Source organism: Scyliorhinus canicula, chromosome 9 (assembly GCF_902713615.1).
Source record: "Scyliorhinus canicula chromosome 9, sScyCan1.1, whole genome shotgun sequence".
Classification (NCBI taxonomy): Eukaryota; Metazoa; Chordata; class Chondrichthyes; order Carcharhiniformes; family Scyliorhinidae; genus Scyliorhinus; species Scyliorhinus canicula.
Window position 1 is genome coordinate 46,644,762 of NC_052154.1, and position 23,781 is coordinate 46,668,542.

General features: G+C 46.2%; 1 protein-coding gene across 1 annotated transcript in view; it reads right to left on the reverse strand.

The window, feature by feature from the left end:
• The window catches only part of itfg1 (integrin alpha FG-GAP repeat containing 1), a 357,461-nt gene that overhangs the window by 128,553 nt on the left and 205,127 nt on the right, over positions 1-23,781 (reverse strand). The window contains exons 11-12 of the mRNA XM_038806657.1: positions 16,257-16,407; positions 11,013-11,121 (exon numbers count right to left, since the gene is read on the reverse strand). Of these exons, the coding sequence (XP_038662585.1) occupies positions 11,013-11,121; positions 16,257-16,407 (260 nt within the window). The remainder of the gene's footprint in view (positions 1-11,012; positions 11,122-16,256; positions 16,408-23,781) is intronic.

Genomic DNA, 23,781 nt, shown 5'->3' on the forward strand with positions numbered 1-23,781 from the left:
CACCTAACCTGCACATCTTTGGACTGTGGGAGGAAACCGGAGCACGCGGAGGAAACCCACGCAGACACGGGGAGGATGTGCAGACTCCACACAGACAGTGACCCAAGCCGGAATTGAACCTGGGACCCTGGAGCTGTGAAGCGATTGTGCTATCCACAATGCTACCGTGCTGCCCACTAATGTTGGAGTTGCACTCATTCAGGCAAATTGCGAGTAATCCATCTCCTGACTTGTGCCTTTTAGATGGTGGACATGCTTTGGGGAGTCAGGTGAGTTACTCACTACAGAACTCCCAGTTTCTCATCTGCTCTTTTAGCCACAGCATTTATATGGCTGGTCCAGTTCAGTATCTGGTCAATGGAATTTGCAGGATGCTGATAGTGAGGAATTTAGCGATGGTAATGCCATTGAATGTCAAGGGGAGATGGTTGGATTTTCTCTTGTTGGAAACAGTCACTGCCTGGTACTTTGGTGCAAGTATTATTGCCATCACAAGCATTTTCCTTTGTGCTTGGTATGACTCCAACCATAATATGTAGTCAGAAATCCATTTCAGGGTCAAATCTATGAAGTGACCTTCCTCAAGTCGCTGTTAAAGCATGCAATCAACTGGATCTTGAATTCAGCAGAGACTGACATAGTGAAAACCTTCTGCATTTGGCAGATGCAAGGGTTTATGTGAACTGAGTTTTGCAGATTCAATCTTATTCCTAGTTGATATGGTTTCACAGTGCAAAACTGTCTATAATTGCCACACTCACTTTCAGTCAAGAGGTGGTTTGTGTGGGGAAACAGGACTGTCATAATAATGTGTTCTTTGGGTTATGACATGGTAGTCACGGTTTTAGTTAGTAACTGACTTCATTTCATGACCTATGATCCTTGATATTGCAGTGGGTGCTCAAAATAGAAACATATTCCATTCTTGAGCATTGATAAGCAGAATAATAATTATGTATAGACATGACCATGCAACACCTTCGTTTCCAGTGAAAGTCTCATTAAGATAAGAGGAACGGAAGACTGGTTATGAGCAGAGACTTAAGATACTTTGACTATTCCAACTGAAGCTAAAGATACAGCAGACTTAGTAGAGACTTTTAAAATTGCAAAACGATTTGAAGAAATTAATTGGTAAAGATTATTTCCTTTGGTTGGGAAGTCAGTGGCAAGTGTTCATTAATTTAAAATAACTACAAAAGGGTTTCAGCAGATTTTAGGTGCAATTTCTTTATCAGAGCAAGGACACTGGGAGTAATTATGGAAAAGACCATTGTATCTTTTGAGATAGTCATTTGAAGCAGAGCAAGATGAGAACTATGAGGAAAGAGCAGGACAGAAAGATTAGTTAGCTCTCGCAAAAAACTGGCACAGAATAATGGGTCAAATAACTTTCTGTTGTGCCTTAAATATCTATGACTCTATCATGTCCCTTCTGCAAGAGGTAAAATGTTGAGATATCCTTTTCAAGGTTTCTTCCAAATGTTAGTTAATAAGAAGTGTGATCCATTTTCATAAGCAATTTAACTTTTAAGCACATAGTGATGATCTAATCCAGGAAGCAGATTGAGAGAGTTATTTTTTTTTTCTTTTTTAAAAAAAAATAATTTTTATTGAAATTTTTACAAAGTATAAACATCTTGACTCTATTAACAAACAACCGCGGTAACACCCCAAGAACAATACCCCCCCCAACTTCAAGAGCAACTTCAAACAAAAGGAAAAAGAAAAAAAAAGAAAAAACAACAGATCACCCAAACAACAAAAGGGAAAGTGATAGCACCCGCCACATCCCACATACCCATGTACACAGTTCTCCCTCCCACCAATCCAAACCCCCCCCCCTTCCTTCCTCTCTCCTCTCTCCTCTCTCCCCCCCCCCCCCCCCCCCCCCCCCCCCCGGGGTTGCTGCTGCTGTCGGCCTATTTCCCTACCGTTCCGCCAGGAAGTCCAAGAAAGGCTGCCACCGCCTGAAAAACCCTTGTACTGATCCTCTCAGGGCAAATTTCACCCTCTCCAATTTAATGAACCCCGCCATATCATTGATCCAGGCCTCCACGCTTGGGGGCCTCGGATTGAAAGAGTTATTGAGGGACATCCGTGACGTTGGTGTGCTGAGCGGACGCACGAAAGGTGGCTGTCCTCCTCGAAACTCAAAATTGGGCACTTTTAACCCAAAATAGCCCCGAAACGCAGGGAAAATAACCCCCACCCTCTTCCAACATCACCACTACGAAAAAAACATGCCAAGCAACAGCAACCCGAGAAGCTGAAGAGACGGCAGAGGCAGCAAAAGCTGGGAGAGAAAGACTGAGACAATGGCAAACACATGGGGCAACGAGGTCTCGGCCACACCCGAACGGGATGGACTGCCAGAACATATGCCGATGAACAAATGGAGGAAATTCCGAATACATGAACTCCAACACCTCAAGGATGCCATCAAACTTGAAATTATGGCAACAGTGAAAGTGGCAGTAGCAGAGGTGCTGGCCACTCTCCAAGCAGCACCGGGAAAGACGGAATGATAACATGAGACGCAGGAGGTGGCGATTAGAGAGCTGGAGAAGGCCGCGACCGACCAGAGCGATCAGATCGCCTCCCTGGAGATAGAGATGGCAAGGTTGGTGGCAACGCAAGGGACACTAAGGGGGAAGGTCGAGGACCAAGAAAATTGATTACACCACCAAAACCTCTGTATTTTGGGACTACCGGAGGGCACCAAAGGCAGGAACCCATGGACTACATGGCCCAGATGCTGGGTAAACTGGATGGAGGGGAAAGCTTCCACAAACCCCCAGAAGTGGACAGGTCACTCCGACCAAAGTTCAATGCCAGGGAGCAGCCACAGGCCGTACTGCAAAATGACACTGGTACCAAGACCAGGAAATGATCCGAAATTGGGCCTCAATCCGGGTATACCAAAACATTAATGCAGACCTGGCCCAGCACCGTGCAGAATTTAACAAAGCCAAGGTGGCCCTTGATAAGAACAATGTCCAGTTCGGAATACTGTACCCTGCCAAGCGGGGTGATTTCCCAGGGCAGGGTGTATTATTTCACTGCACTGTCAGAAACAGATGAATTTCTGTACAAGCATGGGCTGATAAGGCAACAAAACCAGCAGTGAACGAGGTATTTCAACATACTGGGCAACAAAAATATGTAGAGGCTATTTGTGCAGGGACTGCCTCATCTTCAAATCTGGCATCGAGTCTCAGAAAGAGGTGAGGAGGAAGGCTGGGGAGAAGAAGAGACACATGTCAGTCAGAGGGAGGTATAAATTGACCCCGGGGTTGGGAGGGGGTTCTACCACACTAGCGAGTGAGCTAGCACAAGGAAGTATAAGCGAAGGGGGGGGGGCATGGCACATGTTCTGATGGGGAGAGGGTACCTATGACAGGGAGAGTGAATGCTCTAGATGGGTGGGTTGAAGGGGGGGGGGGGGTAAACAGAGGGGGAAAAGCTGGAGGGGGTAACTTGAGGGATGGGGTGGGGGGAAAAGTCAAACATGGCAAAGAAACTGGGCTTGTTCATTGAACAGATGGGGCGGTGGACCCATGGAGGATCTCTCCAGTACACAGGGTATATACTGGGATCAACTTTTTTGTAGTGGGGAAAGCGGTGCTTCCAGGGATAGTGGGAGCGGAGTACTCCACAATAGTAATCTCAGACCACGCTCCACACTGCATAGACGTTGGAGACATGCCGGGCACAATGCTCCCATGCAGGCTAGGTAAGTCCCTACTGGTCGATAAGGCATTCTGCAAACATATATCATAGGCCATAGATGGGTACATTACCAACACGCAGAATGGGGAGGTCTCACCCTCCACTTTCTGGAGGCGCTGAAGGCAGTAATGGGGGAGGGGAAATTATTGCAGACAAAGCGCGCAAAGATAGGAAGGCGAGGGTGGCTAGGTAAGAGCTGGATGACTCCATACTGGAGGAGGACCAGCGGTACTCATCGGCCCTGACTGTAAAACTGTAAAGCGAGAGAAAGAAGCTACAAATGGACTTTGACCTGCTGTCCACCATGAAAGCAGTACACCAGCTCTACCAGACATGGGGGACCATCTGTGAACATGGAGACAAAGCCAGCTGCCTGATCATTGAACTCGACGAGTCTGGTAGAGGAAGTCAAAGGAAAACTGCAGAGGCTGGGCCCACCGCTACTATCCCTGGCAGAGAGAGGGAAGATGATCAAAATGAAAGTACTGCCCAGGTTCCTCCCGATCTACATCCCCAAAGCCTTAGAATCATAAGCTTTACAGTGCAGGAGGTCATTCGGCCCATCAGGTCTGCACCAGCCCTTGGAAAGAGCACCCTACTTAAGCCCACACTGCCACCCTATCCCCGTTACCCACCTAATCTTTTGGACACTAAGGGGCAATTTAGTATTGCCAATCCACCTAACCTGCACATCTTTGGACTGTAACCGGAGTACCCGGAGAAAACCCAAGCAGACACGGGGCGAAAATGAAACCTCCACACAGTCACCTGAGGCCAGAATTGAACCCGAGACCCTGGAGCTGTGAGGCAGATTTGTTCGAAGGTGGGGGGGGGACCTGGAGGATTACATGACTCGGGCCAGGGGCTGGCCCAGAAAGGGACATGGCTGATTGGCAGTGGAAGGGGGCACAGGGAGCCCCCCAACCAGGCTGGTCACGTGGAATGCGAGGGGGTTGAATGGGCCGGTTAAGTGTGTTCACGCATCTGAGGAGTTTGAAGGCGGACATGGCCTTTTTGCAGGAGACGCACATGAAGCTGGAGGCCAGAGCAGGTTGTGAAAAGGATGGGTGGGGCAGGTGTTTCGTTCGGGGCTGGATATGAAGGTGAGGGGGTGGCGGTGTTGGTTAATAAGTGGGTTTCGTTTGAGGTGAGCAGTATTTTTGTGGCCTATTCGTGGGGGAGATATGTGATAGTGGGTGGGAAGTTGGAGGGGGTTGCCGGTGGTTTGGGCAAATGTTCATGCCCCGAATTGGGATGCTGTGAACTTTATGAAGCAGGTGTTCGGGAAGATTCCAGTCTTGGACTCTCATTGGTTGATTATGGGGAGGTGATTTTACCATGGTCATAGATCCAAGCTTGGACCGGTTGAGTCATTGAGGGTGTCGACAGCAGCAAAGAAGCTGAAGCTTATGGAGCACATTGTGGCAGAGTGGACCCGTGGAGGTTGGGAGGCCGAGGGCGAAGGTGTTTTCATACTTCTCCAATGTGCACCGGATATACTCCCGGATTGATTTTTTGTGTTGGACGAGGTTTGGCAGGGGTGGTCGGGGGCCAGTGCCCGCATTGGAGGCTGGATGTGGGGTTGCTGACGGATGAAGTGCGGACTGCCATTCGGGGATGCGTGGAGCTGAACGACACGGGGGAGGTCATAGCGCCATGGTGTGGGAGGCACTCAAGGCTGTAGTCAGGGGGAGTTCATATCGATTTGGCCGTATAGGGAGAAAACAGAGTAGGAGGAGAGGGCAAGACTGGTGGGCAAGATGTTGAAGGAGAATCAGAGGCTCCAGATGGAGTTTGGGTTAGTTTCTACAGGGAAGGTGGTGGAACAGCTGCAGAGGGGCAGTGTATGAGTATGGGGAAAAGGCAAACAGGATGTTGGCCCATCAGTTGAGAAAGCAAGAGGCGGTGAGGGAGATCGATATAGTTAGGGATGATAAGGACAAGGTGGTCATGGACCTGGAGGGGGTGAATGGGATGTTCGAGATGTTTAATAGGAGGCTCCACGAGTCTGAGCCCCCAGCCGGGGAGGAGGGGAAGCAACGGTTTCTGGATGGGTTAGAGTTTCCCAAAAAGGAGGAGGGGCTGGTTCAGGGACTGGAGGCACCATTTGGGCTGAGGGAGGTGATGGATAGTGTGGGGACGATCCAGGCAGGGAAGGCTCAAAGGCCGGACAGGTTCCCGGTAGAGTTTAAAAAAAAAGGGTTGGGACGGACCTGGTGAGGGCGTAAATGATGTAAGAGGGGGGGGGGGGGGGGAGAAAGAAGAAGACTGCCCCCTACATTATCGCAGGCTTCCGTCACTCTGATTTTAAAGAACGATAAGGATCCAGAGCAATGTGGGTCGTACCGCCCGATATCATGATTGAACGTGGATGCCAAGTCATTGGCATCGCAAATTGAGGACTATGTCCCGGGGGTGATAGCAAAGATCTGATGGATATTTGTGAATTGACGGTGAATGTGAGAAGGCTACTGAATGTAATTATGATGCCTTCGGGGGGGCAGGAGGAGGTGGTAATGTTGGCGATGGACACGGAGAAGGCATTTGATCAGATGGAGTGGGCGTATTTGTTGGGAGGTGCTGGGGCGATTCGGGTTTAGGCAGTGGTTTGTGGATTGAGACTGGCTGTTTCATAAGCCGGCGGTCGCCAGGATCTGTTCGTAGCCAGCAACCAACAGAGTAAGGGGATGGGGAGGAGACACAAGCCAGTCACAGGACATAATGGAAAGGAAAGAGAGGAGATTGAGGGGAGAGGGAAGGAAGGGGAAGACACATAAGGAAATAAAGACGAACAAGGGGCAAAAACTGCAGCGAGACATCTGTAAATACTCACCCGGACCAAACAGGGAATGACAACAAATGTACGCCGTTCAAAAAGCCACAGCAGGAGGGAAATCAATTTTATGTAAATATCTGTACTGACATCTGCCTGTATTTTAACCACCTTTAATTTCTTGCTTGTTTTTGTTAGGTTGTTTTATTTGTTTTGTTTCCTTTGGTCGGGGATATTATATAAAGTATAACATAGAACTTCTGAGTTGTGAAATACAAAATGTGAAAACTCAATAAAAACCCTTCTTTTAAAAAAATAATTAAAAAAGAAAGTTATTGAGTGGGTCATTGTAAAACATTCAAATTGTCAGCAGCAAGTTATGGACTTGGACTCTTCAGTGATCCTGTCATTATCACTGTGCCTGTTAATCTAGCTCTCTGGTTGATTACATTCTCTCTTTTTGTTCTTTGTTCAGGCCATTAGCTCATAAGTTAATCAAAAACTTTGAGATATCAAGTGGATTGGAAATAGGTTCAGAAATATACACGGTTCTCATTAACTGTGCAAATTTTTAAAAGATGTGTGGGTAATAATATTCTTATAATGAGGGGATTGCCCCATCAGAAACCTCACACATAATTGAAATATGACCATGCTGATCATCTATTTCAACGCCATACTCCTGTGCTCTGCCCCTACCCCTCGACACCACAACACCATACTCCTCTGCTCTGCCCCTACCCCTCGACACCACAACACCATACTCCTCTGCTCTGCCCCTACCCCTCGACACCACAACACCATACTCCTCTGCTCTGCCCCTACCCCTCGGCAACACAACACCATACTACTGTGCTCTGCCCCTACCCCTCGACACCACAACACCATACTCCTCTGCTCTGCCCCTACCCCTCGACACTTTTAGAGTCTAGAAATCAATGTATTTCCTTCTTGCATAGATTCAGAGACTGAGCCTCCAGCCTTCTACGGTAGCGAATTCTACAGGTTCACCACCGTCTGAGCAAAGGTTTTCATCTCATCTCAGTTCTAAATGGCCTACCCGACATCCTGAAACTTGACCCTTTGTTCCAGATCCCACAACCAGCGGAAACTACATCCCTGCATCGAGTCTGCCCAGCCCCATCAGAATTGTATACATCTCAAAGAGATCTCCCTTCATTCTTCTAAATTCCAGTGAATGTGAATATGTAATGGCTTGGGAGATTTTTCTTCAAGGTTCCATAGACTGTGGGAATCTTCACATTGGCATTCGCACAATAAATAACTGCTTTAAAATTCTACTGTAAAACCAAAGAATGTTCAATTTTTAAAGACAAGCTTTGACAGGTTTCTTACTATCACCACTTGCAATTAAAATTATTTTTATATCATCAGTGTGCTGCTAACTTCTGTTATACAGATTTCATGTAGCTGGTGGGAACACCAAAAATTAATACATATGATCAGGAAGACCTAAGTTATGTTGGGTCTTCTTGGCTCTTGGCTTTCGTAAATCTGGCAATTTCAGCCAAAGTGCTGTCATCCTCTGATTGAAACTGGCAGCACCAGCACAATATTGAAGTAGTGTAAACATATTGGCAGATATAATAGCCTATTTCATTCAACCATCATACCTATCCCTCTGGAATTAATTTTCACGACCATCTGCTGATTAAGATGTTTTATACTGATTACTGAAGTAGATCGAAGGCAATCAGCACTTTTCTGAACTATAAATTCAAAATGATGCAGAAAATTAAAGATGTTGATGATTTAATGATGAATTATATATGGATAAATGTGAAGTTAGAAGAAAAAAGAATGGGAAAACATTCTTAGAACCGCTATCATAATGTGAATGTAAGAAACAGGATGTGTGCACTGCTCTCTAAATTAATCAATATTAATTCCATTAATAGCACTGCTGCAATTGAAACCCAATACTGCATTAAAACAATCACTTCATCATTAAAAGTAGTTTTGAATGTTTTAATTGGTTGAATTTATCAGCAAGGATCCATCAGACGTTTTTAGTGGATTGTCTACTAACTAACCCAGACATAATGTCAATAATAAAACTTCATGCAGAGTGGTTCAGCGCAATGCAAATTATCTTGCCTCCAGGACATGCCAAGTCAGGGCTTGCTACAATCACAAACTGTCAATTTATTTCTCCTCCTATTTCTTTTCAGCCTCTTTGATATTAGTGTGCAACATCTGTTTCCAATGTGAAATTGTCATTCGTTACCAGTCTGAAATAATTTCAAGTCTGTAGATCATCAGGATAAAAAATATCTTAATGGTCCAATCATTAATCACTCAGTGTCAGAAACCTTGGGCGGGATTCTCCCAGCCCGGGGCTGGCATGCGATTCTCTGCTGAGCGGAGAATCGGTGCCATTGGCGCCGGCATGCCAGGCGTGGCGCCGGTCGCGGGCCGCTGTACGTGGCTGGCCTGCCGATTCTCCGGCCCGCTTGGGCTGAGCGGCCGCTCCAAAAAGGCAAAGTCCTGCCAGCGCCGTCAACACCTGGTCGCAGCCGGTGGGAACTCTACGCGCAGGGTCGGGGGGGCAGCCTGTGGGGGATGGGGGGGGGGCTCTGTCCCCGGGGGGCCTCCGATGGGGTCTGGCCCGCGATCGGGGCCCGCTGATCAGCAGGCCGGCCCCTGATTTCCGTGCCATGTTACGTCGGGGCAGACGTGTTGAGGGTGCCGCGCATGCTCGGGTTTGCGCCAGCATCACTGCACATGCGCAGGTTCCGGGGCGCCCAGATGGTGCCGGGATGGGGGGCTGGAGTGGGGTGAACCACTCCAGCACCGTGCTGGCCCCCTGTAGGGGCCAGCATCGGTACTCTCAGCGGCCCATTCACGCTGTCGTGAAACTCAACGGCATTTAAGATGGCGTGAACATTCTGCCACCGAATGGGAGAATCCCGCCCTTGTACTTTCAGAGTTGTATTTTCGTAGCTGAGTAAAATATCAGAATTTTTCCTTCAGGGGTGGAAAACAGAGGTTGCAAACAGGGTACAAATCTGCGCTCATGGGGGAAAACAATCCCCCCATCCCTTAATTGATCTGAGAGGCTAGACATCTTCGGGCAGTTTGAAGTTAGAGGCCTTTATGCTTGAAAGAAGCACAGCATCAAGGATTGTTAGAAAACAGAAGGAGGCCCATCATGTCTGCACTAATTCTCCAAATGAGCATCATGACTTAGTGCCATTCTTCTGCCTTTTCCGTAACCCTGCACACTATTTCTATTGAAATAATCATCTAAAGCCCTCATTAAGACCTCAATTAACCCTGCCTCCACCACACTTCAAGTCAGTGCATTCCAGACCCGAATCCTGGGGAAAAAGTATTTTTCACATCAAATTTGCTTGTTTCACAAATCACTTTAAATGTCCGCCCGCTCGCTCTTGATTCTTTTACGAGTGGAAACGGTTTCTCCCCATCTACTCTCATGATTTTGAACATCTCTGTTAAATCTCCTTTTGTCCTTCTCTCCAAGGAGAACTGTCTTAACCTCTCCAACTACCCTCATAGCTAAAGGCTCTCATCCCCAGAACCATTCTTGTAAACCTCTTCTGCATTCTCTTCAATGTGTTCTGCATGCCATACTTATGGTGCTGCATCCAGAATCGTGTACAATATTCCAGCTGTGGTCTAGCTAGTCTTGTGTACAAGTTCAGCATAACCTCCATGCCCCTATTAATAAAGCAAAGGATATTGTGTGCTTTATTAACTGACCCCTCCACTTGTCCTGTCAACTTCAATGACCTATGTACATATACTCTTCTGACTGTCCAAGACCATCCCCAACTCAGTCTCCAATGAGGCTATCTGCTCATCGTGCTCCCTCACTGCCTCCTCCACCTTCTCAATCACCAGGCCCTGAGCCTCCAATCTCTGCTCCTCTCTCTCAGTCGCAACTCTGAATGGGTCCACCACCTTAGCTTCCTTCCTCTGCTGCTGGAATTTTCCATTCAAAAACTCCACCAGCTGCTCCGTCGATCACTTGTCCTCTGCCATCTTAACCTGTGGCGCATAATAAAAACTGTCCTGTTCCAGCTGCTCTCTCTTTCTTGTGGCTCTTCATGTCATATGATCCATACACTGATCTCACCAGAGGAGTATTACCTTCCATGGGCACTCACTCACATTTTGCACCAAAAAGCACCCCCCCCCCCCGCCAACAAAATCCACATTGAGCGTGAGACACCAAATGTGTGACCACTCACTCCATGGCCACTACCGGAAGTCCCTTTAATAAATAGTCTTATTGTTGTTCTTTAATGAACGAGAGATTTGAGTTCTCACCGTTTCCGTAAACATTTCTCACAAATTTCCAAAAGTAAATACACCACAAAAAACCAGTGTTTCAGGTTGGAACACTCTCGCATAAGCTTTAGTTACTACATACCTATTGCTTTTTAATATCAAAATAAACTTTATCCGTGAAAAGTTTTATTTGATTTTAATATATACATTTGGATAAACAGTGTCTACTTACCAATTACTTTAACAAAGTAAGCATCAGCATCAAAGTTATTTCGCAAAGCATGGATGGTGAACTCTGAATTGTCCTTATTTTCGTTTAAGACAAGCAAATCCAGGATACCCTATCACAAAAAAATTGCATCAGGAAATATTAATGTTATACAGATTATCCTTCAAAAGATATTTTCCTAATTTCTTAGTAAATACTAATGCAGACACCATAAAGATTAAATGTGTCAATTAGAACTTTCATGACAAGGAAGATACAGGGCTTAATTTTATGGCCCTGTCACGGAGGGGGGAGGGGCTGGAAAACGTAGCGGGCCGTTCAAAAGTTAATCGACTTTGTTGGGTGAGGAAAATCTCACCAGTGGAAAAGTTCCATACATAGTGTTCAAAATATACCGTAGAATATCCTGGTTAAAAAAAAGATGGCATTCTCCAAAGCTTAATATGGCAGTCAACAGGAGGATTTGAAAAATTTATAAATTGGGCACTCCCACGCAGCAAATGAAATTCGATGAAGGGAAATGCTTTGTGTGGGGATAAATAGTTTAGGAAGTTAGTGTTACTTAATTGAAAGAAAATAATTTGTATGGAAAATGAATGATTCACAAATTGAAGTTGTTGCAATAATACCTGGTAGCAGGGATTGGAGCAAATGTGATGTTGGGATGTATTAAAAAATCAGTTTTGAGTTGAAATAACGGGGTTAATCTTTCCAATTTCTGAATGATAGGTATAACTATACGTGCAATACGATATACAACTCTGATTTCCACTGTACATAAAGATATTGCAGTCATTCAAAGGATATAGAAGAGAGTAGCCAGAACGATTGAGGGGCTGGAGGGATTGAATTAAAAGTGATTGTGTAAATTGGACATGTTCTCACCAGAAGAGAGGTTGAGGGGTGATATTGCTGGTTTTCTTAGGATTCTAAGGTGATTCGAAAATGTGGACCATGACAAACTGTGTCATCTTGTCCTGAACATAGGACTTAGTGTGTGCTTCAAGAGGAAAAGTTCAAAACTAATCTGTGGAAACATTATTTTATTCAATGAACGGTCAATCTGTTGAGCAGGCTCCCAAGGTGCTGTTTCATTCAAATGCAAAATAAGGCTATTTCTTTAAAGATTTTGGGATACATTATATGAGTAATTTGAGACATGACATGTGGCAAGTGTAGTATGCTTTGAACGAAACAGGTGACTTTGGATCCACAGTTCTCAAAGTTCTCCATCGTTGGGGTTTTCCACGTCAAATGTTTGCGTCTGTAGTAGACTAATTGATAAGAGTTGAATTGCTTTGATTAGCCAACAATTCCATTCTTATTGTGGCAAGGGACAATCAGTATGATAGAAGGTGAAATAAATAGACCTTGGTCTTTATTTGTCTTGAGTGTCCTATATTGCAAAAATGTCAAACTTTGTTGATCAAATCTGCATGAATATAATCTACTGCCCTTAATGTAGAAAAAATGTCCCAAGGTACTTTTGTAGGAGTGATATGAGAAAATAAGTTAACACAAAGCCAAAAAAGGAGATATTAGGACAGATGACTGACTTGACAAAAAAAGTAGGTTTTGAAGAGTGTCTTAAAAGATGAAACATGCAAACATACTTTTAAACTTTTCATAGCAAGAATGTAAAGAATATTGTGAAGAATTAAGTAGCAAGATAGTTAATATTTTGTGTCTGACTGTTAAACTGAATAATTAAGATTTCATTAATGAAGCATGCTGATTTTCATTACCATATTGCCAGGTTATGGCATTAATAAGGTAGCTGAAGCAGTCAAATATTAATGAAAGGCATGGCAAGTGGTTTGGTAGTTAAAGGTTTATTATGGGTTATTCACAATTATGTTTGAAGCTCAAAAACTGCATCTAACAGCAACGGATGCGATGAATTGAGGCACTGTACTTCTTAGTCCACACACAAGGCAATCAGCCTAAGTACTGTCAAAATTATAGATGCCTTTGCCGCACCAATCTCCAGGGTTATAAAGGCAATGTGGGTGAAACCTCTTGAGAGAAACAAATTGTACAAAGATGCAGTTTGTAATGATTGTGCTCAATTATGAAGTATGATCTATCTGCTATTTCTGTGGCATTTTTTACTCAAAGTACAGTTTTAACCTTAGTGCCATTTACGTGTAGAAGCTTGTTTGCTTACATCTGCTCACACAGCAAATACTCATTTTTAATGATATTTTACTTCATATCCAGGATTCTGATATCCTTGTGTGCTTAAAAATTGATACCGTATTTTACCATGACACTAGTAATTCACCAGGTTTAAGAGAAATATCCTCACATATATAAGAGTTAATATAACTTACAGATACCCAAGATTTGCAAGATGCACAAGGATTAGTTTTATACCTGAAGGGTCAATTGTCTTGTCTATTCCTGATGTGCTACATATCTCCACTGTTCTTCATTTTTGCCTCAGTGAATAAATTTATTCAGTTGCAACATGTAAAAATAAATTAAGCTTTTTAAAAACGTCTTCTGAAAATTATATCCCCTTTTCCTCTTCGGTATCAACTAATACAACCATCCTTCAATGAATCTGAAAGTGTGCATGATCAGGCTATCTCACTGACATTGTTACAATGTCAATGGTACTATCGTTACCACCAAATAATATGTCTGAATAGCACAGGAAGGAATCCCAGACAGTAATTTCTTTCTGTAAGTTATCCAGCGGAGTTCAGCCAAAAGGCCCCTCTCTGAGGAGATCTGACAATGTCTGCAAGTTGAGACTTAGAGCAGAATTTTATGGTGCCTGCCTCAGGTTGTGGAGGACCGAAGAATTTCAAAGATGGTCTTCCCACCGCCTAGACAGGAGTGCAACATTCCGGGGATGGAGAAGGCTGAGGCCGGTCTGGCTGCTCCCTCCCCGGTTGAGGCTCTTAAGAGGGTAACTAATGGCCACTCAATGACCGTATCCTAACTGGCCTCAATTTTGAGGTTGGTGGAAGAAGTTCAGGAGCAGAGGTGGGGGAAGCCCAGCAAGTCACTCCGCTCGAGCCTTGGGCACAAATTAGGAGGCACCAATTACCCCTACATTCGTCTCTGAGGCGGGACTTTCTTCTGAATCAAAGCTGCTAAATGGCTGCAGGGCAGTCAGGGTCAAAAGGGCTGGGTTTGCCAATGTTGTTTCCAGTGCTTAGGTCAATGCCGGGTGGTCCTTCTGGTTTCATTCCGTTCTGTTGAACCCTCCCTAACAGCACTGTGGGTGTACCTACACCACTAGGACGACAGGGGTTCAAAAAGGCAGTTCACCACCACCTTGTCAAGGGCAATCAGGGATGGGTAAAAATGATGGCCTAGCCAGCAACACGCACATCCCGTAAAGAAAATTAATAAATTTATTTTGTTTTTGGGGGGTGGCACGTGCCTACGGCGCTGAGGACCCGGGTTCAATCCTGGCCCTAGGTCACTGTCCTTGTGGAGTTTGCGCATTCTCCCCATGTCTGCGTGGGTTTCACCCCCACAACCCAAAGATGTGAAGGTTAGGTGGATTGGTCATGCTAAATTGTTCCTTCATTGGAAAAATAAATAATTGGGTACTCTAAATTTAAAAAAAAAGAAAATTAATTTTAAAAGTAAGGTGCGTGATGGAATACTCTCCATTTGCCTTGCTAAGTGCTATTCCAACAACACTGAAAAAGCTTTACACAATCCACGACAAAGCAGCCAACTTGATAGGCATTCTTTCCACAAACATTCACTCCCTCCAACATTGATTAACAGTGGCAGCAGTGTGTACCATCTACAAGATGCGCTGAAGGCTGAGGCAGCACCTTACAAACACACAACTACAACTATCTAAAAGGACAAGGGCAGAAGACACATGGGAACACCACCACCTGCAAGTTTTCCTCCAAGCTATTCACCATCCTAACTTGGAAATATATCGCTGTTTTGTTAATGCCATGGAGTCAAAATCTTCAACACCCTTCTTAACAGCACCCTTCCTAACAGTCCATGGGATTGCTGCAGTTCCAGAAGAACTCACCACCATCTTCTCAAGGGCAATAAATGATGGCCGAGCCAGAGATGCCCACATCCTGTAAATTAATAAACTTACATACGTATGTCCATGATTCCACTCCGCTATTGACCACTGTCATCATTTTAGATTATTTTTTTTTGACAGGCCAGTTAAAAAAAATAATAAAGTGTGTTGAATAAAGCAGTTTTAAAATTTGACAACACAGGGAAAATAATTTGGTTTCCCCAGTTCTCTCCTCCAACCTCCGCCTCACAGCATTGCCACTCTCATGTTTTTCCCTTGAAGCTGTATTACAATATTGCATCACATGGTGTAAATAACCTCAGAGCAGACAAAGGAAACTGAAACTAAAATTAATTCTGTCTTCACCTATATCCAAAAAGCTGTACTCTCTAACAAGGGTCACAAGATAGCAATGCTTTGCAGGAACCATGGCTAATCTTTCTTCTTCCCAGCCTGGATTCCAAACTCTCAGCCATGGGGAGCACGACAGCATTGTGATTAACACTATGGCTTCACAGCGCCAGGGTCCCAGGTTTGCTTCCCGGCTTGGGTCACTGTCTGTGCGGAGTCTGCACGTTCTCCCCATGTCTGCGTGGGTTTCTTCCGGGTACTCTGATTTCCTCCCACAAGTCCCGAAAGCCGTGCTATTAGGTAATTTGGACATTCTGAATTCTCCCTCTGTGTACCGAACAGGCACTGGAATGTGGCAACTAGGGGCTTTTCACAGTAACATTGTTGCAGTGTTAATGTAAGCCTACTTGTGACAATAAAGATTATTATAAGATTATTATCTAGAAGGACAAGGGAAGCAGATAAATGGGATCACCATCACCTGGAAGTTCCTCTTCAAGTCACTCACCACCCAGACTTGGAAATATATTTCCATTCCTTCATAGTCCCTGCATCAAAATCGTGGAAATCCCTCTTACCACAACCATCCCAAGGGCAATTAAGATAGGGAATAAAAGCTGGTCGAGCCAACAGCACCCACATTCCTTGAATGTACAAAAGAATTCCATCTTACCACCCCGCCTGAGATCTAGAAAATCAGTACAGGCCAGGAATTAAATCTGAAAACCTCTGTTTGTAGGAATTATCATTCTCACATTATTTATATGCACCAAACATTCAGTTATAGTACAGTTTCCCAATACCAGTAGCTGTAAAAAGTTGGATACGGAATTCAAATTAGTAAATGTAAAAGATAATTAGTATTATGCTGAACTTACATCTTCATAAATGTCAAAGAAGGTTGCCACAACAGCATTCTTAATTTGGTTTAAATCAGACAACTCCCAAAGAACCTTGAACATTCGGCCCACAGCCTTGCAGCTTGCGTCATTGCATGGAACATTTTCCAGTAGAAAAGCTTGCTTGTTGCTGCAAAGAGAAATTTAAAACAGAATTTCTTAAAGATCACAACATGCAAATTCATAATTGATAGCAGAAATATTTGGGGGGGGGGGGGATTTGACTTTTGCCGACTGTTTTTAAAAGGGCAATATTGCATCTGCCACCTGCCATACATCCTGCCTGACTTTTAATTCCACTGAAATGAATGGAAAAAATAATCAGGCAAGGTGTAGAATGCGATATTGTCTGTTCGATATTGTCACCAGTAATTAAAATGACCCTCACTAATATACAAATTGTATTGAGGAATTCTGTTAGCATCTCTTATCAATTGAACTACTTCATATCAACATCAAGTAGTCAGAAGTTAACACCCTTTACTTGCTGAACACAGAAGTGGGGGGCTACTTCAAATTTGAAATTTTCTTCATTCCCACATCAGCCTTCCTGAGCTCTTTGCTGGCGACTTTGCTAGTGCTACTCAATTCAAGGTAACTTTGTGTCAGGGTTCACGCCACCAGGACCTCATTTTAGACGACTCTAACCATTTCATATGCACTTAAGCAACATCAAAAGCCCTCACTTCATTAATCTGGACTGGATTAAATTCAGTTCAGAGTTAAAAGGTCACCCCCAAGATTCTATGGCTAACAAATAATGTACTAGGATTCATACATGGAAACAATAATTTTTTTTGTAATTTTATTGCAGTTCACCTTGCAAGGGTAATATTTTTGTGGCCGAATCTAAAATAACCTGTTTGTGACTCGGACTATAAAACATTAAAACTGTCCACAGCTGGCTGTGAAGCTCGATGGATCAGAAATGTACTTCCAGCAAGACATTTTCTTTCTAGGTTGTTATTTGTGCTGCTGAAAACAGTTTGAAAACCTTTCTGAAATAGCAGGAGGCGTAGGCAACTTTGTCAGCCTGTCATATTTTCAAACTCAACTTTTATTTTTTAACATCACCAGCAAATCACAAACATTTTCCAAAAAGAACAAACAGCATTCCAGGAAAGCAGACTGAAAGAAGCAGTACTGTCTTATACTTGCAACCTGCACTCCTTCAGACAAATAACAACCCATCTGTTTTTAATCACCCAAGCTTTCAAAATGCCAAAGCACTCCCAGTGAGGGATTGCAGATTACTTTTACTTCCTTTCAGATAAAACCATTTATCCAAAAAAAGAAATGTTCCAAAATCTGTAATTCCCTGAAAATCTAAGTTGATTATTACAGCCCTCCTGACCTTTCATGTATTTCTTGTCAGGAGTTATCATTTTGTATCACGAGGCTGAGCAAAAAAAATCTCATCACAGATGAGCAGATCACTAGGAGGGGGTCCAAACCTCTTAATTGCTTCTAAAACACATTTTGGAGGAACTAACTATAATCACACACCATCTGGCTTTTTCAATTCTATCAGTGACAACTCGGAGGTACAGGATGATGTCACACAGTATGCCTAATAATTAAAGTGTTTGGCCTATAATTACAAACACTGTTATTAACCCTTCATAGATTCTTGATGCCCACATACGATTAGAACTTGTACTACATGCAACATTCTAGTCTGCAAATTTTCAATAATAACATTTTTAACAGAATACACATTAGACCCCAAATCCTGGTTACTTAAAATGAGTGGAATTAAGCTTTTACATGACATGCACCACATCTACATTAAAAAAAGTTTAAATTTCCACTGCAGTTCACACACCAACATTTTGCGAAAATAAGAACCTTTTGACTCTCAGGCTTGTGCCAGCCACTCTAACATTCTTCAAGTGAGTGGAAGATGGTGTCCTGGGCAGTGCATTCTCTTTTCTTTTACTGAGGTTGCCTGGAATTTAATACAGACCTCCCCAACAGCATTACACATATTGGGACCATGATAAGTTCAGAAATGAAAAAGCAAATTGAGGACCAATTTCCGATTTTCACAGCTTAATTTGCGAAAAGGTCAGAAAACATAAAGATGAAATAATTATCTTAAGTAAAAAAATGTTTTTAATTTTAATCAAAAGATGGCTTAGGGATGACATTCAGTGTGAGCATTCAAGGTTCTCTACTATGTAACAACGACAACTAAATTTGTGACAATTTTCTTTGTGCAGCCCAACTAAATGTCAACTGGGCCTGAGCACAGGTGGCCGAGGCCGCGAGCCCCACTATAAGAACTGGGTAGCAATGCTGAAAGAAGCTGGACAACCTCCTCAGGACGGCCCGGGGGAATCATCACCTCCATGCCCCTGGCATCACCCCTGTACCGCGCACCCCTAACCCCCCACCCCATCCCCATGCAGCTCCCACCAGGTGGACGGTCAGCAGTGCTGGGCTAAGATGAACAACCTCCTTGGCCAGGCATGGTAAGACACAACCTCTGTGCCCCTGGCACCATTCCCCACACACCCCACGACCCCCACCAGGCAGGCCGGTAGGCAGTGCTGGGTTCGGATAGGCAACCGCCCCTGCCAGACATGGGGAGTCCCCACCTCCAGGCAGCACCACCCGTCCCACATACCCCCATAAGATGATGACCGCACCCCACCCGCTGGCACCCACCTCGCACCCCACAGCACATGCAACCAGCTGCAGCGTCCCTGCGTTGCCTGTGTCCAAGCGTGTAACACTGTGTATTATCAGTCCCCCAGGAGAAGGCGGCCCACAGCACAGGGAGAGTGAAAAGATTGGAGGGGGCCTGCCGGACCTGCGGAGGAGGGGTGGAGCAGAGCGCTTTGGACCTGGTCAGCGGGGTGGGAGAGCGAGCAGTCATTGAGCCAGAGGTTGGCATGGGACAACCAAGCGGGAACCCAACCTGTTGTGATGTCCCTATGGCACGTGAGTCACCCTTCCCACACTATCAGGTGGGCACCACACACATGCAGTGGTACATCAGGTGGAGGCACGAATCCCCGTTTGCTGGAAGGTCCAAGTGTTGCCCGATCCCAGGGACTAGCTGCCGTCCAGACAGGTCTATTGCATTTGGATAGGGCAGTCCCATTGATGTTGGACATACAGGCGGAGAGTTGGGGACTACATGAAGGGGTTTCAGCAATCATCCAGCACCTGCAGGGGCAGTTTGAGAAGGAGTCAATCTCCTGCAGAAGCAGGAGGAGTTGCCACCCAGGCCAACACTGCACGGGTGGAGGGGTCGAGTCCATAATGGAAGCCTTGGATGCAAAGATTCAGGCCATGGGGCCGGGTGTGGGGGCTGCTATTCCGTAGGGCAGGGACTCACTTTAGGTACTAGGGGGTGCAGGTTGCCCGTGGGGCGGCTCCACCGGTACACCATTTCTAGTTTGGTGGGAAGAGTAAAAGCTGATCTGGCAAGGTGGGGTGGTCTCCCTCTGTCACTCACGGGTCGGGTACAGGCGGTTAAAATGAACATGTTGCCACGATTTTGGTTTATTTTTCAATGCCTGCCGATTTTCCTGCCAAAGGCTTTTTTCAGAGAGATTGAGGGAAGGATTACGTCGTTCATATGGGGAGGGAAGGTGGCCAGAATTAGAAAGGTGCTACGACAGAGGGGAAGGCAGGCAGGGGGTTTGGGTCTTCCAAACCTGATGTATTACTACTGGGCAGCGAATGTGGAGAAGGTGCGGAGCTGGGGCAGAGGGGTTGATTCCCAGTGGGTCAGAATGGAGGAGAGCTTGTGCAGGGGGTCAGGATTGAAAGCACTAGTAACAGCGCCACTCCCGATAGCCCCGGGGAAGTACTCAGGGAGTATGGTAATAATAGCTCCATTGGGAATTTGGAGGCAGTTTCGCCAACAGTTTGGGTTGGGAGCAGGGTCAAGGGAAATGCCGATTCGGGGGAAACCACAGATTTGAGCCAGAGAGGTGGGATGGAAATTTTCGGAAATGGGAGGAGAAGGGGATTAAGACACTAAAGGATTTGTTTCTGAGGGGTCGGTTTGCAGGATTGAAGGAGCTGGAAGCGAAGTATGGACTGGAGCAGGGGGAAATGTTTAGTTACATACAGGTTCAAGATTTTGCCAGAAAGGAGATACAGATCTTCACGGAGGGGCCGGCCTCCACATTGCTGGAGGAGGTGCTGACAACAGGGGTACTGGAGAAGGGGGTAGTGTCAGTGATCTACGGAGCTATTTTGGAAGAGGAGAAGGCACCACTGAAGGGATCAAAGCAAAGTGGGAGGATGAGTTGGGAGAGGATATTGAGGAGGGCTTCTGGTGTGAGGTGCTCCGGAGAGTGAATGCCTCCATCTTGTGCGCGAGCTTGGGGCTGATACAGCTGAAGGTGGTGTACAGTGCACACCTCATGAGGGTGGGGATGAGCCGATTCTTTGAAGGAGTAGAAGATGTGTGTGAACGTAGACAAATTCAAAGATGCCAGACAATGCTTAGAACGCAAGCATTAGCAGGTGATTAAATCTGTATGAGGTATGTTTCTGGAACATACCTCTTCATTCACCGGAGGAAGGAGCAGTGCTCCGAAAGCTAGTGTTTGAAACAAACATGTTGGACTTTAACCTGGTGTTGTAAGACTTCTTACTATGCTCACCCCAGTCCAACGCCGGCATCTCCACATCCTGACCTGTCTAGGCAGGTTGCAAAGGATGGGCTGGGTGCAGAGGGTGTTGCAGGCTGGTGTTATTGAGTGTGGTGTTGGAGGATGGCATGGGTCATCCATGGCAGTTGGGGGGCAGTACCCTAAGTGGAACCCACAGAGGCAACGGCTAGAGATAGGGGGTGCCATGTGGTAGGGCCAACGGTGCGTGACCAATTGCTGCTTGCCACCTCCCTGGCCCCCTGATCCCAGCCCCATGCCCGCCATCCCCGGAAGGACTGTGGGACCGTGCGAGATGGCTAGCACGCATTCAGGGATCACCCGGGTGGACAGTGGAATGTGACACCAGGGCAGGAGACAGGTGTTACGGAGGACCAGAGCGCATCATGGAGCGGCTTTTCATCACCCTCCGTCACATGAATCAAACCTACTGATGTTGCCGCCATAGTGCCAACCCTGTGGTGGAGCTGGTGGGAAGTTCAGAGGGGTGGGGGTGGGTTATGGGGCGATGGGACGGGGACGGTTGAGCTGCTGGTAGCCAGGCTCTCTAGTCAGCAAATCTAGAGGCGATAAGGTTGTCCTATATGGTGGACTTGATGCACACATCATCGTGCAGCCTCCTGTGCTTGCCCAGGGCCTATGTTCTGCCCATCCTGGCCCTCCTCTACATCCTTCTCGTTGGATGAAGCTTGCTGTTCCACCACCTCCTCCTCCAGCATGTTGTCTCTCTGCTGCACGATGTGGTGGAGGACGCAGAAGGCCACCACAGTCAGGAGATCCTGTATTGGATGGTCCCACTAGAGTGGTCCAAGCACCTGGGCTGTGCCTCCCGCATGTTGATGCACCGCTCGACGACGCCCCTGGATGCTGCATGGACATAGCAGTTCTCCGTGTCAGTCTGAAGCCTCCAGATAGGTGTCATCAGCCACAACCTCAGTGGATAACCCTGCACCAACCTCTCACCCAGGGGAGCATCTTGAAGATGTCGGGCACACCATTGAGTGTGCCAGGACAAAGGTGTTATATATGCTGCCTGGATAGCGGGGGCAGGCATGCACTATGTGCAGCCGGTGGTTTCACACCAAATGCATACTGAGGGAATGGACTCCCGATCGATTAATAAAGGGCACCTGCTCATGCGCCGATGCCTGGATTCCCATCGATCACCCTCTGGACCTAGGCATGTCAGTTTCAGCAATGGCAGCAAATTCCTTTGCCCTGGAAATCTGGTGGGCTCGGTCCACACCAAAGATAATGTATTGCACCGCCTGGGCATACAGGGCATCTGTTATGGTGCGGATGCACCTGTGCACGGAGGTTTGGGAGATTCCAAACAGCTCCCCACTCAGCACCTGGAAGGATCCCATGGCAAAAAGGTTTAAGCGTCCCTCACCTTGGCGGCTAGCGGGAATGGGTGTCCTCCCCCATACCCCTGTGGTTCAAGATGCGCCATGATCTGGCACAGATGTCCCACGGTCTCCCTGCTCAGCTGCAGCCGTCACCGGCACGTCTGGTCAGGCAAGTCCTTGCACGACAGGCACTGCTGGTATACCCGAGATCTGATGCAACACCTCCATCCCACCTCCCCTCAGCCTGTTAGGCTCTTCATCGTCACCGGCTGACGCCTACTCCTTTGGGGGAGGCTCCTGTTCTACGGGGTCCTCCCTGAGCAGCTCCTGTTCATGTAGCCTCAGTGCATCAGCCAGGGCTGCAGTGGTCAGGCAGATGTTATTCACACCCGGCTGCATAATGAGATCCATTTTCTGCAGGGGGTAAAGGGGCAGACATGCTTGCATGGTGAGCACTCCCGTGCCCAACCAGGTCCAACGGGCTACACCTGGCCTGCACTGCAGCCCCTGTACTGATAAGTCCCCCTCCTGATCCTAGCCCCATCGCCTCGCCGTTTCCCCCGACACTCTGCCTTCCGCACTGCATCCCTGGCCCCGCCGATGCCCATCACTCGGAGGCCTCCTGCCCTTCACCCATCTCTGCTAGGGCAGGTGTGGAATGCATCACTGCCATTGAGGCACAGGAGCATGGCAATCTGTTAGGCGCCCTTCTCTGTCCTCTAATTCCAGCTGCCGCCCAATCGAAATTCACAATTCCAGCTTTGAACAAGCACCAAAACTACTCCAGGAAATTTGATTTAGAATTTAAAAAAAAACTTTTCAAAATTTCTATAGGCCTTAATTTTTGAGGAACAATTTTGATACATGTTTAAGTTAAGACTGTTGACAGGTCCTGTTCATTATGCATTTGGTCTTGGGCATCTTTTTCAGGGTGGATTCTTTATTCTTCCACTCTCACACCAGTTTTCCACGAACACGGAATTACCTCACTAAAGCACAGTTATTTGATGAGTTGGCAAATGTTATGATTTTTAGCTTGAAACCAGAATTTCAGGGTGGCATGGTGGCCAGCACTGCTGCCTCACAGTACCCGAGACCCTGGTTCAATTTCGGCCTTGGGCGATTGTCTCTGTGGAGCCTGCACATTCTCCCAGTGGCTGTGTGTGTTTCCTTCGGGTACTCGGTTTCCACCCACAGTCAAAAGATATGTACGCATGTCCCAAGATGTGCAGGTTACAGGGATAAGGAGAGGGAATAGGTCCAGGTAGAATGCAGACTCATTGGGTCGAATGGCCTCCTTCTGCACTGAAGGGATGCTATGACAGTTCTATGACGTACATCATTTATTTTGTGCATTCAGCTTCACGTGTCCTTCACCATGCAGGGCCTGTTGCATGAGCATGCCTTAAACCTGCGCACATCTTCGAAACACAACCCATATCGCCCGGTTGATTCCTTGAACTCAATCACAAGTCAGATAAAAGATTTGTGGTTGAAAAATTAAGGCAGAATATGAATGCA